This window comes from Tachyglossus aculeatus, assembly GCF_015852505.1.
Source record: "Tachyglossus aculeatus isolate mTacAcu1 chromosome 12 unlocalized genomic scaffold, mTacAcu1.pri SUPER_6_unloc_1, whole genome shotgun sequence".
Classification (NCBI taxonomy): domain Eukaryota; kingdom Metazoa; phylum Chordata; class Mammalia; order Monotremata; family Tachyglossidae; genus Tachyglossus; species Tachyglossus aculeatus.
This window is the reverse complement of record NW_024044828.1, coordinates 16,468,240-16,481,722: the sequence shown is the minus strand read 5'-3', so window position 1 is coordinate 16,481,722 and position 13,483 is coordinate 16,468,240. Positions and strand designations below refer to the sequence as shown.

General features: G+C 50.0%; 1 protein-coding gene and 1 non-coding gene across 2 annotated transcripts; one reads left to right on the top strand and one right to left on the bottom strand.

The window, feature by feature from the left end:
* Nucleotides 1-4,257: 4,257 nt before the first annotated feature.
* Nucleotides 4,258-4,398, bottom strand: LOC119921197. Its single transcript, XR_005448502.1, has one exon. It is a non-coding gene; the product is annotated as a small nucleolar RNA SNORA7 (small nucleolar RNA).
* A 2,330-nt stretch (nt 4,399-6,728) lies between these two features.
* LOC119921141 (olfactory receptor 10AC1-like) lies at nt 6,729-7,773 on the top strand. The gene has a single exon (XM_038741517.1). It carries the CDS (start codon nt 6,729-6,731, stop codon nt 7,683-7,685), a length of 957 nt encoding a protein of 318 aa, XP_038597445.1. The 3' UTR covers nt 7,686-7,773.
* The last annotated feature ends 5,710 nt before the right edge of the window (nt 7,774-13,483 follow it).

Sequence of the window (13,483 nt, the reverse complement as noted above, 5' to 3'; positions counted from 1 at the left end):
GGTAGGTGGGGGGGCAGAGGAGGCAGTTGCTCTAATAAGCCACCCGTCCCTTGGGTCTCCTAGTGCTAAACGAGACCAGGCAGTGTGCAGGTGAGGCCACCACCTTGGTGGTGAACTTTTTAATGAGGACCACAGAGGTTTCATGAGAGTCATAATTACTGTTCACCACAGTGCCGGGCAGAGCCTCCTCTCCCCTGCCTGACCCTACCGGTTGATGCCCTGGCTCATTCTTTCCACAGTCTCCGGCCTTGGCTGCCGCTGTAGGACCCCGGTTGTGCTGGGGAGGGGTAAACTCCAGACCCCACTCCACAGCTTTGGCCCTCTGAAAATGGTCCCTCCTTCCTCAACCCCTCACTGCGTCCCCTCCTCTCAGCACAGGACCAGGGGGCTGCATGGTCACCCGAAGTCCTGCAGAAACAGGGTCAGGATGACAGAAGAGAGATGTCTGGTCTTCTCCCCTCAGCCTTTGTCAGTGAAGCAAGCAGACTTCATTGGTATTGGCTGGGGAAGCATGAGTTTCTGGGCTCCAAGCGGGATGAGTAAGAGTCCAGAGATCTTTGAGGTAGAGGGGATGTGCCTTAGGCCTCTTGTTAGAGACTGACGAGATCTTAGTCTGTACTGAGCAGCAGTAACTGTGTCAGAGGCCTGCCCTGGGCATCAAGGAAATGGCCATGCGTGGACTTCTGTGCCAGTAAGTCAATCGTATTTATTGAGCGCTTTATTGAGTGTTTGTGGAGCACTGTACTAAGCACTTGGGAGAGTACAATATAACAGAGTTGGAAGACATTCCCTGGCCACAAGGAACTTACAATCTAGAGGACTTTACAGGGACACAGTGCAGGCAGACAGTTGGACTAGTAGGTCTAAAGCACAAATAATAATAGTGTCTACTCTGAGCAGATACAAGGTAACCAGATCAGACCCAGATCTGAGGCTCAGTCAAAGAGGTGGGGACAGTAGGTATCTAATCCCCATTTGGCAGATGAGGAAAGTGAAGCCCAGAGAGATTAATGACTTGTCCAAAGTCATACAGAGGAAACCAATCTGTCTGTCTATCTTTCTCGCCCTCTGGACTGTAAGTTCATTGTGGACAGGGAATGTGTCTACCTATTATGTTATACTGTACTCTTCCAAGCTCTTAGTACTCTCTAAGCTCTGCACACAGTAAGTGCTCAATAAATATGATTGATTGATTGATTGGTTGATTGGTGAGCAGTTCCTCTGGCAGGATAAAGCTCCAAAGCAGGCATGTAGGAAGCTGCCAGTTTCCCAATGCTCACAAGATAATAATAATATTAATTGTGGTATTTTCTAAGTGCTTACTATGCGCCAAAGACTGTACTAAGTGCTGAGGCCGATGCAAGATAATCAGGTCCCACATGGGGTTCACAGACCAAGTAGGAGGGAGGACAGGTTTTGAATCCCCTTTTTTCAGATGAGGAAACTGAGGCACAGAGAAGTGATTTTTCCAAGGTCACACAACCGACAGGTGGTGGAGTTAGGATTAGAACATAGATGGTCTGACTCTCAAGCCTGGGACCATTCCATTAAGCCACAAGATAAATCACAAGACAATTCCTACTTCTCTCAAACTATATTAACATTCAAAGCAAACTCCGCCACCGAGCCCCATCTGCTGGGTTCCTTCCTCCCAGAGCATACACCTATGGATAAAGCCTGATTCTTCCATTCTCCTAATGATGATGAAAAGAATAATAGCAATAATAACAATTGCGGTATTTGCTAAGTGCTTACTGTATGTCAAGCGCTGTACTAAGCACTGGAGTTGATACAAGGTGATCTAGTCACACACAGTCCCTTTCCCAAGTCAGGCTCACAATCTAGTCGAATCCAAATTTTACAGATGAGGAAACTGAAGTGCAGTGGAGTGAAATGATTTGCCCAGGGTTACAGAGCAAGCAAGTAGCAGAGCTAGGATTAGAACCCAGATCCTCCAACTCCCCAGCCTGTCCACTTTCTACTAGGTTTCCCTCCTCCAGCCTGAGTGCAGAGAGATGTGTCGTCTGCTCCCTCATCACCATCACCACTACCAAAGGGGCCTCCTTCAGCCTAACCAGCTTCTTCTCAGAGCCTCCTGGCATCCCACCACCAGCTCTGCCTGGGGCTTGGCGAAGAGTCTGCTGAGCAGAGACCCTCTCATCCATCCATTCCTACCCCAGGAGGGGCGGGGGGAAGGGGAGGAGAGTTGATGCTGCCAGAGTCATCATTAGAATCAATTAATCAATCAATCAATCAATTTATTGAGCGCTTACTGTGTGCAGAGCACTGTACTAAGCGCTTGGGAAGTACAAGTTGGCAACATATAGAGACGGTCCCTACCCAACAGTGGCCTCACAGTCTAGAAGGGGGCTCACAGTCTAGAAGGGGAACATGTTAGAAAACAACATCCTTCTTTATGAACAACCTCTGTGGGTATCGTGAGCCAACTAGGTCCTTCCCAAAATCCTCTGCCCTCAACTTCTCAGCCCTTGGGGCCCCAGTGAGCATTTTGTCCCATTTCAAGGGAGGTGGCAGAGCCTGGGCCTTGTCCGATCAGAGGTGCCAATTTCAAGGGGGCAAAGGGGCTGACCACCTCTCAATGGACTTGGGAGGACATTTCCTTAACCCCAACTGATCTGGGTACAGTTAACCGTGAATTCGACTGCCAGCTTCTTAAAGGCAGGGATCGTGTCCTCTAATTCTATTGTACTCTCCCTCCTGTTTAGCACAATGCTCTGCACATTGTACCATTGACGGAAACATTTCCTTTTTAAATGCAAGAAATCTGACTGAGGTGGTGTTTGAAAACAACCTCCAGTCTTCCGGGGGTTCTCCACTTACAGAGGGGGTCAGCACTCAATAAATACGAATGAATGAATGAATGAATGAATTTTACTTGTACATATTTACTATTCTATTTATTTTGTTAATATATTTTGTTTTGTTATCTGTCTCCCCCTTCTAGACTGTGAGCCCACTGTTGGGTAGGGACCATCTCTATATGTTGCCAACTTGTACTTCCCAAGTGCTTGATACAGTGTTCTGCACACAGTAAGCACTCAATAAATACGAATGAATGAATGAATGAATGGGTAACAGTGAATTTAATTGCCCAGATAGCCAGCCTCAGCCATGGTTAGATGGAAGAAGTAGAGCTGGCTTAACTCCCCACCTGTTTCCACCTTATGCAGACTTTACATTCTCCCCTTCTAGACTGTAAGCTCATTGTAGGCAGAGAATTTGTCTGTTATATTTTTATATTGACTCTACCAAGCGCTTAGTATAGTGCTCTGCACACGGTAAGCACTCAGTAAATATGATTGACTGACTGTAGGCAGCCAATCCACTGCTCTGATAGCCTGACCACCATCCCACAGGAGTAAGATTCATTCATTGTCAGTCATATTTATTGAGTGCTTACTGTGTGCAGAGCAATGTACTAAGTGCTTGGGAAGTACAAGTCGGTAACGTATAGATACGGTCCCTAACCAACAACGGGCTCACAGTGTAGAAGGGGGCCAGAGAGGGAAGATTAATAGCCAGGGGCCTGAAGCGTTGGTGAAGATGCTTTGATTCATTCATTCAATCATATTTATTGAGCGCTTACTGTGTGCAGAGCACTGTACTAAGCGCTTGGTAAGTGCAAGTTGGCAACATATAGAGACAGTCCCTACCCAACAGCAGGCTCACAGTTCAGATGAAAAATTATGGTACTTGTAAGCACTTGTAACGTGCCAAGCACTGTACTAAGCTCTGGAATAGATGCAAGATTATCAATTAGGTTGGGTACAGTCCTCGTCCCATATGGGGCTAAGAGTCTAAGTAGAAGCGAGAACAATTATTAAATCCCCACAGTGAGTCTTCTTGTCCCAGTTGATGGAGTTACCAGTATATTTCAGTTAGGTTACCTGTGTGGGTAGAGAAGCAGTTCATTCAGTCGTATTTATTGAGCACTTATTGTGTGCAAAGCATTGTACTAAGCGCTTAGCAGTGTGGCCTAGTGGAAAAAGCATGGACCTTGGAGCCAGAGGATGTTGTTGTTGTTGTAGTCTTATGCCATCGAGTCGTGTCTGACCCGTAGTAATGCCGTAGACACAGCTCTCCCAGAACGCCCCACTTCCTTCCCACTTCTGCAGTCGTTCTGGTAGTGTATCCACAGAGTTCTCTTGCTAAAAATACCAAAGTGTTTTAGCAGTAAACGAGTCTCTGCCCTTGACTTTCTACTATGCAGCTTCTGCCCAGCACAGGTGAGTTTTGACTTGTAGCAGATTGCCTTCCACTCACTAGCCACTGCCCAAGCTAGGAATGGAATGGGTATGCCTCTACTTGACTCTCCCTCCTGTCTCCCTCTTGACTGGTAGAGTACCGGAAACTCTCCAGGTGCGACCCTGAGAGTGGGAAGCCAGAAGACCTGGTACTAATCTTGGCTCCACCACTTTCCTGTTTTGTGACCTTGGACAAGTCACCTTCTCTGTGCATCAGTTCTCTCACCTGTAAAATGGGGATCCAATACCTGTTCTCCCACCTTCCTAGACTGTGAGCCCCATGTGGGACATGGACTGTGTCTAGCCTGATTGCCTTGTATCTACCCCAGCACTTAATAAAGTGCCTGAAACTTGGGAAGCATTTAATGAATGCCATTAAAAGAAAGAGGAAACTGAGGCCAAGAGAAACTGGAGTCCCACAACAGGCAAGTGACAGAGCTGGGATTGGAACCCAGGGCTTCTAATGCTAGTGCTTTTCCCACTAGGCCACGCCCCCTCGAAGATCTGAGGGTTTTCCCAAGATCATTAGTGGTGAATTAATCACCTGCTCCCCTTTTCACCTCTCACCCTGGAAGAACCCATCCCCTAGAGGGCTATAAAGTTAAAGCCAAGACAGACTGCACCACAACCCTGCCACCACGGGCTAATCTCTATCTTCCTGTCTTTCTTCCTCAGCATCTCTGTCTCTTTCTACCCCAGCTATCCCCTCCTCTCCCCTTCTGATCCAAGCTGGACTTGGTGTTTGTGGTTTAACTGAAGGATCCTCACCTCATCCCTCCTGTTCCCAACAGCAGGATCCCAGACACCCCACAACTCTGTTCGGTTCCCCCCTGCCCATCTCCGTGCTCTGAGGTGAGCCTCCCTTTTGCCAGTGGAGACTCGATCTACTTTCTGAATCCAGGTAAGAAGGAGGCCGGGGGAGTTGCAGTGGGAGAGGGGGACTTACAGGTGTAAGGACAGCAGGATTCCAAGCCTTTCTTTTCCCACCCCAAAATCTTAGCCATGGGAGAAACAATGTGGGATGGGCTTCTGGCATCCACAGCATCCACCCAATCAAACCTTCCCGGGACAGAAGAGCCGAGGCCACTGGAGATAGTGGGGACCCAGTTCCCCAACCTGATTGGGTGCGGCCTGGATCCCATTAGATTCCTGTGTTCTGCTCCCAAATTTCCTCTAGTCCATGGGTCAAATCCATCCTGGAACGAGTCTGCTTCTTTTTGCCTCAGTCTCCCATTCAGAAATTGGGGAAAAGGTGGAATTTCCAAGGGGTCCAGAGAGCCTCCAAGGGAGTAGGAGAAGCTGAAGTTTGTTGAGAATAGTAATATATAATTTTTAGATTATATAATAATATATTGATATACAATATAATATGATTGTATATAATATATTATACAATGATATATTATATAATAATATTGTTATATGATCTATAGTTGTATGTAATAATAATATTATTATGGTATTTGTTAAGCACTTACTATGTGCCAAGCACTGTTCTATGCGTTGGGGTAGATACAGGATAATCAGGTTGTCCCACGTGGGGCTCACAGTCTTAATCCCCATTTTACAGATGAGGTAACTGAGGCACAGAGGAGTTAAGTGGCTTGCCCAAGGTCACACAGTCTGTTAACCTGAGTGTGGAGCTTAGTGATTTGCAATCCATCAGCGCTTAGTAAATACCATACCCTCCCAAGGACCTCCCGGCCTTTTCTGTCCAGTCTCACACCCTATTATTTTTTAAATGATATTTGTTAAGTACTTGTTATGTACAAAGAGAAGCTGCATGGCTCAGTGAAAAGAGCACGGGCTTGGGAGTCAGAGGTCATGGGTTCTAATCCCGGCTTCGCCGCTTGTCTGCTGTGTGACCTTGGGCAAGTCACTTAACTTCTCTGAGCCTCAGTTACCTCATCTGTAAAATGGGGACTAAGACTGTGAGCCCCACGTGGGACAACCTGATCACCTTGTATCCACCCAGTGCTTAGAACAGTGCTTTGCACATAGTAAGCGATTAACAAATGCCATCATTATTTATTACAAAGCACTGAGGTAGATTGGAAACAGTCCCTGTCCCATGCCTGGGCTCACAGTCCAGGAGGGAGGGAGAACAGATATTTTATCCCCATTTTATGGATGAGGAGCCTGAGGCCCAGAAAACAGCAGACAAGTGGTGGACCTGAGATTGGAACCCAGGTCTCCTGACTCCCAGTCCTGTGTTCTTTCCTCTAGGCCACGTTGCCAGATTTGCTCTGCCCTGAACTCAGAACTGGAGCCTTTCCCAGTCTCTGGGTGGGAAACAAAAAAGGCCAGACACAGCTCCCGGGATGGGGATGGGGAGGGCAGGTGGTCTCCCTGGGCTTAATCGGGACCAGAGACCTCTGAACTCTTCCCATCTGCCGCTTCTCTGTCTTCCCCCAGCAGGTACCTGGCGGTGGCCCAGAGCACAGGGCGAAGTGGCCAGGGTGTATGGATGGCAAGAACCAGACAACGGGCTTCCTCCTACAGGGCTTCTCTGAGCTGCCACGGTTCCGGCCCCTCCTCTTTGTGCTGCTGCTGGTAGGGCATCTGGCCACCCTGACTGGCAACTTGAGCATCCTGGTGGCCGTGGCCTCGGCCCCACAGCGGCCGCCCATGCTGCTCTTCCTGGGCCAGCTGTCGGGCATCGAGCTGGGCTATGCCTTGGTGGTGGGGCCTCGGTTGCTGGCGGACCTGGCGGGCCCCGCATCCCCAGCTGGGCGTCCCATCTCCTTCCTGGGCTGTGCCGCACAGATGCAGATGTTCGTGGCTCTGGGTGGGGCCGAGTGCTTCCTGCTGGCATCCATGGCATTCGACCGCTACATGGCTGTGTGCCTCCCACTGCGCTACCCGGCGGTGGTCACCCCGGCGCTGTGTGCCCGCCTGGCGGTCGGCTGCGGCCTGGGAGCCCTGGCCGTGTCCCTGGGGCTGACGGTGACCGTGGCCCGCCTACCCTTCTGCCGTTCGCGCCTCCTGCCGCACTTCTTCTGTGATGTCACAGCGTTGCTGCAAGTGGCCTGCACCCAGGGCCGAGTCGACGAGCTGCCGCTGCTGGCCGCCAGCGTGCTGCTGCTGCTGCTGCCCTCACTGCTCATCCTGGCCTCCTACGGGGCCGTGGTGGCCGCCGTGCTGAGGGTGCCTGCTGCCGCTGGCCGCCACAAGGCTTTCTCCACCTGTGCCTCACACCTGACGGTCACCGTGCTTCACTACGGCTGCGCCGCCTTCACGTATGTGAGGCCCAAGGCCAGCTACCGGCCTCGGCGGGACAAGGTGCTGTCCCTGGTTTACACCAACCTCACACCCCTGCTCTACCCGCTCATCTACAGCCTGCGCAACCGTGAGGTCACCGGGGCCATCCGGAAGAGGCTGGGGCCTAGGAGGGCTGGCCAGACTCTGAGCCGCCCGTGAGCAGCCCAGGAAAGGGACCGGAGGTGCATGGTTCCCGGGGTCCTCTGCCTCCAGGACGAGGGTGCCCAAGGATGAGTGGGATGGGTCTTCATGCTGCACAGTCCTCCCTGATAGAGGTTTTCCAGACTCCTTGGTTGACCTGTTCTGTGTCTGATCATCCCACCAGACAGGAAGTTCTTCATTGTGTCTGACCCAGCCCTCTCCTGTTGCTATTCAGTCCCTTAGAGTCCTAGGGAGCAGGGGCTCTCTCCTCCACCAGGATCCCCCCAGAGACCCTTGGTTCTGAGGAACGGAGCAGACACCCCACAGACCCTGACGGCACAATTTTCAGGACAGAAGAGCAGACATGGGCCTGGCCCGTAACCCTTTGCCCCTCCCCTTCCTGACTCCAGCCGGCCTGGTGAGCTAGTGACACCTTCTGTAATCCCTTTTCCACCCCATCTAGGTGGCGGAAGCACCTTGGGAGTCAGGGAAATGGAATCTTGTCACGCAAGTAAGCAGCAGGCAGGGTCAATGGGGAGCAGGGTGGTTGGGGTGTGCTCTGAGGGCCAAAGGGGATAAGCTACACAGCGTCCTGGCCTCTGGCCCTATGCACTGCCCTCCGTGGCCCCGGCCCCTCAAACAGCCCTCACTGGCCACCACCTCACACTAGTTTCCATACTCTCCTGGCTAGCCAGTTTAGGCCCACTTTGCCCACAGAGAGTGGCGGGCTGGGCCACCTGTTAGGCGGGTGATAAGTCTCTGGCTGCTCTTTGCTGGACGGCTTGGTCTCAGACGCGAACCTCTAGTGGCAGTCGGGAGCCCCCGGCTCTCCTCCCCAAGGCTCCTGGGGTACCCCACCTGCAGCCTGGGAGAAACCAGTCAGGGTATGACACTCAGATTCGTTAATCTGACAATTTCAGGGAACTGAATTGCTGCTTCTAGTTGACTCACAAAATTAAGACGGGAGGACCAGGAGGGCGTGTATTAGTTGGCCACAGCCTGGGGCAGAAGGCCGAGATGGTAGCAGATTTGTCCAGAGCCCTGGGACGGCCAGCTTAAAAAGTTGGGGAAAGAGTCTAGGATACGGGGCCCAGTGTGGAGTTTAGTCCAGGGCTGGCCTGGTCCAGGAGGAAGCAGGAGGGTCCCAGTTTGATGAACCCCACCCTACCACACTTTAGACCCCAGCCCCCTCCTACCCTCCAACCCCCGGTCACCCTCTGCCACACAGAAACTCCAGGAGCCACACCCAGGCACACCCCACTCCCTGTGTCTCTCCAGCAGTGACCCTTCCCCTGTGGGCAACCTCACAACAGGAGCCCCATAACAGTACTGGACACTCAGGGCCTTGAGTCCAGCAAGAAGCCCTTTGGAAAAGCAGAAGGAAAACCTGGTTCTCCTGAGGCTGTCTTGTTGTTGGAGAGACAACGGGAGGTGGAGGAAAGATCAGGGGTTTGGGAGATGGAAGACCCAGGTCGAATCCCAGCTCCATCATTGGCCCTGCTGAGTGACCTGGGACAAGTCACTTAACCTCTCTGGGCCCCAGTTTTCACATCTGTAAAATGGGGGTGAGAATGTGAGCCTCTGAAGTGGGACAGACACTGCGTCCAATCTGATAATCTTGTTTCTATCCCAGTGCTTTAGCATGTAGTAAAGCATGCAATAAAGGCCATAATTCATAATTAATGAGAACCACAGGACTTTTGAGTCAAGCTGTAGACTTGGGCTACTAGAGCTAGATAGAGTTATCTCTACTTTTGAGTCAGGCTGCAGACTGGGGCCACAAGAGCTAGATAGATTTATCTCTTGCTTCCTGGCCCTATGACCTTCCAGATCAGCAACGGAATTGACTGAGGACCTCTCACAAGCTGAGCTACAGATGAGACATTCAGGAGCAGACACAAGGTAAACACATGATTCCTACCCACAAGGAGCTTACAATCTAATATGGAAATCGGCAGACATAAACTGACCAGCACACCCCTGTAAAGAGTGAGAAATTGTTGTGGATCCAGCAACAATCAAAAGGTTTTAGTGGACTCTTACTCTGTGCAAAGCATTGTTCTAGGCACTTGGGAAAGTACAATAGAGTTAGGAAACATGATCCCTACCCTCAAGGAGCTTACAATTTAATAAGGAAATCAGCAGTCATAAACTGACAAAGACACCCCTGTAAAGAGGAAGAAATTGTTATAGCTCAATCAATCAAAGGCTTTATTGAGCTTTTACTTGGTACACAGCACTGTACTGGGTGCTTACGAGAGTACAATAATGTTAGTAGACATGATTCCTGACCTCAAGGGGCTAACAGTCTATCAGGGGAGATGTAAAATAAAATAAATATAGGTAAGGGGAAGCAACAAAGTTTAGATATGCAAGTAAATACTACCTTCGGAGAGGAAGAGGGAGATAACCAAGTGCTTCATATAGATACCAAGGAATAAGTAAATAGAAGAGTGCTGAGGTGGCTGAAAGAAAGCTATTGCAAGGAGGAGGGAAAATTAGTCAGGGAAAGGCCTCCTGGGTGAAGGGACCATGAAAGGGTTTTAAAGGAGAAGCCTGAAGAGGTTGGGAGTAGCTGAAGAAGAGGTCATTCAAGGGAAAGGGAAGGGCATGACCCAGTTGGGTCGGAGGTGGGAAGGTTAAGAAAGAGCTTTGCTTGGGAGGAGCAAAGAGCCTGAGGTGGTGGAGTAGCTGGAGAACATATGTTTCTTTCTTTCTCCATGGTATTTATTGATCACCTTCTGTGTGCAAAGCATTGTACTAAGCACGAGGGAAGAATGGAATCCACTGGGCTGGGTGGCGGGGGGACACTCTATCCTCCCACCTGCCATTGATGAATTCATCACTAAGAGTCTTTTGGTGGATAACAGAGTGCCGACATTGAAGAGGATGGTACTGACCAAAACCAACAGAGTCTAGCAACAGCTGGGGCATCCTGTAGGTCAGTCAGTCAGTCAATCAATCTTATTTATTGAGTGCTTACTGTATGCACAGCACTGTACTAAGTGCTTGGGAGAATACAGTATAACAATAAACAGATACATTCCCTTCTCATAATGAGTTTACAGTCTAGAGGGGCACCTCCTGGACCTCCTGGACACCAGCCACTTGAGCCAGAAGAAGGCAAGGTGAGTGAAGGTGAAGATCCTGGAGCGGTAGAAGAACCAAGACAGGTATTGACTGCAAAGAAATGGAAGGAGGCTCCAGACAGGAAGACCTTCAGAGAGGGGAAGTAAAACTCACTGTCTTTCACCCTGACTCCCCTGTAGGAAGAAACAAGAGGTGCCCAGGACGGTGAGGATGAAATCACACGGTGACAAGGTCCCTCGTCTACTCCAGACCAGCACCATAGCCATAAACCCATTCCCCGGCACCCCAGCCAGTGTCAGAAGGATGAAGAGAGCCAAGGCCACAGTGGCAAGGGTTGCCATCTTCTCTCTTTCCCGACACTGTCACGCTCAGGTCTAGGTGATCCTGAAAAGATCTCTGGACCGTAAGCTCATTGCAGGCATGGAATGTATCTGTTCACTGTTATACTGTACTCTCCCAAGCATTTAGTACAGTGTGCTGCACACAGTAAGCACTTAATAAATGCGACTGACTGACTGATTCTTGCCTCCTGTTGGGAGGTTTGGCTGGGATCTGAGAGAGAGGCCTGGCCCTCTGCCTCTCAGAGCACACAGGCACAGATCTGTACCACAGCTGGAGGTTTATTCATTTGCAGCTCTGGTCCAACGTATGTAAATTCCCCCCAGGCTCAGGTACCACTGTTGTTTCTGCATCTCTTCTATTTCTACTCTTAGAATTTGACCAATTCCTGCCAGTGCCTACAAACCCTCTGAGTCCATCACCACCTGCTGGTCCCCGCTACCTCCGTGCAAACCGTCTATTCTCCCTGCTCTCTCCCCACACAGTCACCTCATAAGAACATAAAACCACCAGCCATAAAACTGCCCGTTCAGCGTTTGGTCTCTGTCAGTGGCAACGTGATCCCCAAGGTGGCAAGGGATGGTGACTCCTCCTGGCAACCACAGTTTTGGGGTTGTTCCCTCAGGTCCAGGACATGCCACCTCTCATGCAGCATCAGGCAGGCACCATGCAGGGAAAGAAATCTCCCTCTAGGGAAGGTAGTAGAGGTATTTATTGAGCCCCCAGTGGCTGGAGGGGCCTGGGAAAGTACAACAGAAGCATGAGTCATGTTCCCAGCCTAAAAGGGACTTTCATGGCTAATGACCCTCGAGGAACAGTTCGGAATTCCCTAGGGCTAGAAGCAGAGGAAGAATGGCTATAAGCCACAAGATCACTTACCACATCACAGCCTGAATGTCCACTGGGGCTCTGGGAACTCGGTTGCCACGGTCACGGTCACCCAGTCATCAGTCCAGAAGTGTTGTTACAGGGATATGGCTAATATAGAGACCAGAGGGCCACTTTGGCTGGTGACATACTTAGTCTAATATCAAGATAGGGAAATGAACCTAAGAGGATGGAAGAGGAACATCTCAGACTCACGCAGGATTCCCTGGATTCCAGGAGTCCCTGGGCCGTGGTTGTTTGGTCCATTTCTTCTCAGCTCTACCACCAGGCCAGGCCCTTCCCTGAACTTCCAGACTGTGAGGCCGAAGATGAGTATGCTGTGATATGGGGCAAAGTTTATTGACTGACAATGTTGAGCTGCAGCCATGGTGGCAGCAAGAGGGCTGGGGGAGATTTCTGCAGTTTCCCTGTCTCTTCCATGGCTACTCAGAGAGCTGAGGTGGAGTGGGAGAGAAGCAAAGAGAGAGTTGACTCAATCAGAAGCCATTCTCCTAATAGTAATAATAATAAGGGTATTTGTTAAGCACTTACTATGTGTCAAGCACTGTATGAAGCACTGTGAAGGAACAAGGTAATGAAGTCTTGCATAATAATAATAATAATAATAATGGCATTTGTTAAGCGCTTACTATGTGCAAAGCACTGTTCTAAGCGCTGGGGGGGGTTACAAGGTGATCAGGTTGTCCCATGGGGGGCTCACAGTCTTAATCCCCATTTTACAGATGAGGGAACTGAGGCCCAGAGAAGTTAAATGTCTTGTCCAAAGTCACACAGCTGACAACTGGCAGAGCCGGGGTTTGAACCCACGACCTCTGACTCCAAAGCCCGGGCTCTTTCCATTGAGCCACACTGCTTCAGTTACCATCTCTATGCAGATAATTCGCAAACCTATACCTCCAGCCCTGACTTCTCTCCCTCTCTGCAATCTCACATCTCCTCCTGTCTTCAAGACATATCTACTTGGATGTCCTGCCGACAACTCAAATTTCACATGTCTAAAACTGTATTCCTTATCTTCACACCCAAACCTTATCCTCCCTGTCTTTCCCACTACGGCACACACCAATCAATCAATCAATCAATCAATCGTATTTATTGAGCGCTTACTATGTGCAGAGCACTGTACTAACCGCTTGGGAAGTACAAATTGGCAACACATAGAGACAGTCCCTACCCAACAGTGGGCTCACAGTCTAAAAGGGGGAGACAGAGAACAGAACCAAACATACCAACAAAATAAAATAAATAGGATAGAAATGTACAAGTAAGATAAATAAATAAATAAATAAATAGAGTAATAAATATGTACAACCATATATACATATATACAGGTGCTGTGGGGAAGGGAAGGAGGTAAGATGGGGGGTTGGAGGGGAGACGAGGGGGAGAGGAAGGAAGGGGCTCAGTCTGGGAAGGCCTCCTGGAGGAGGTGAGCTCTCATCAGGGCCTTGAAGGGAGGAAGAGAGCTAGCTTGGCGGAGGGGCAGAGGGAGGGCATTC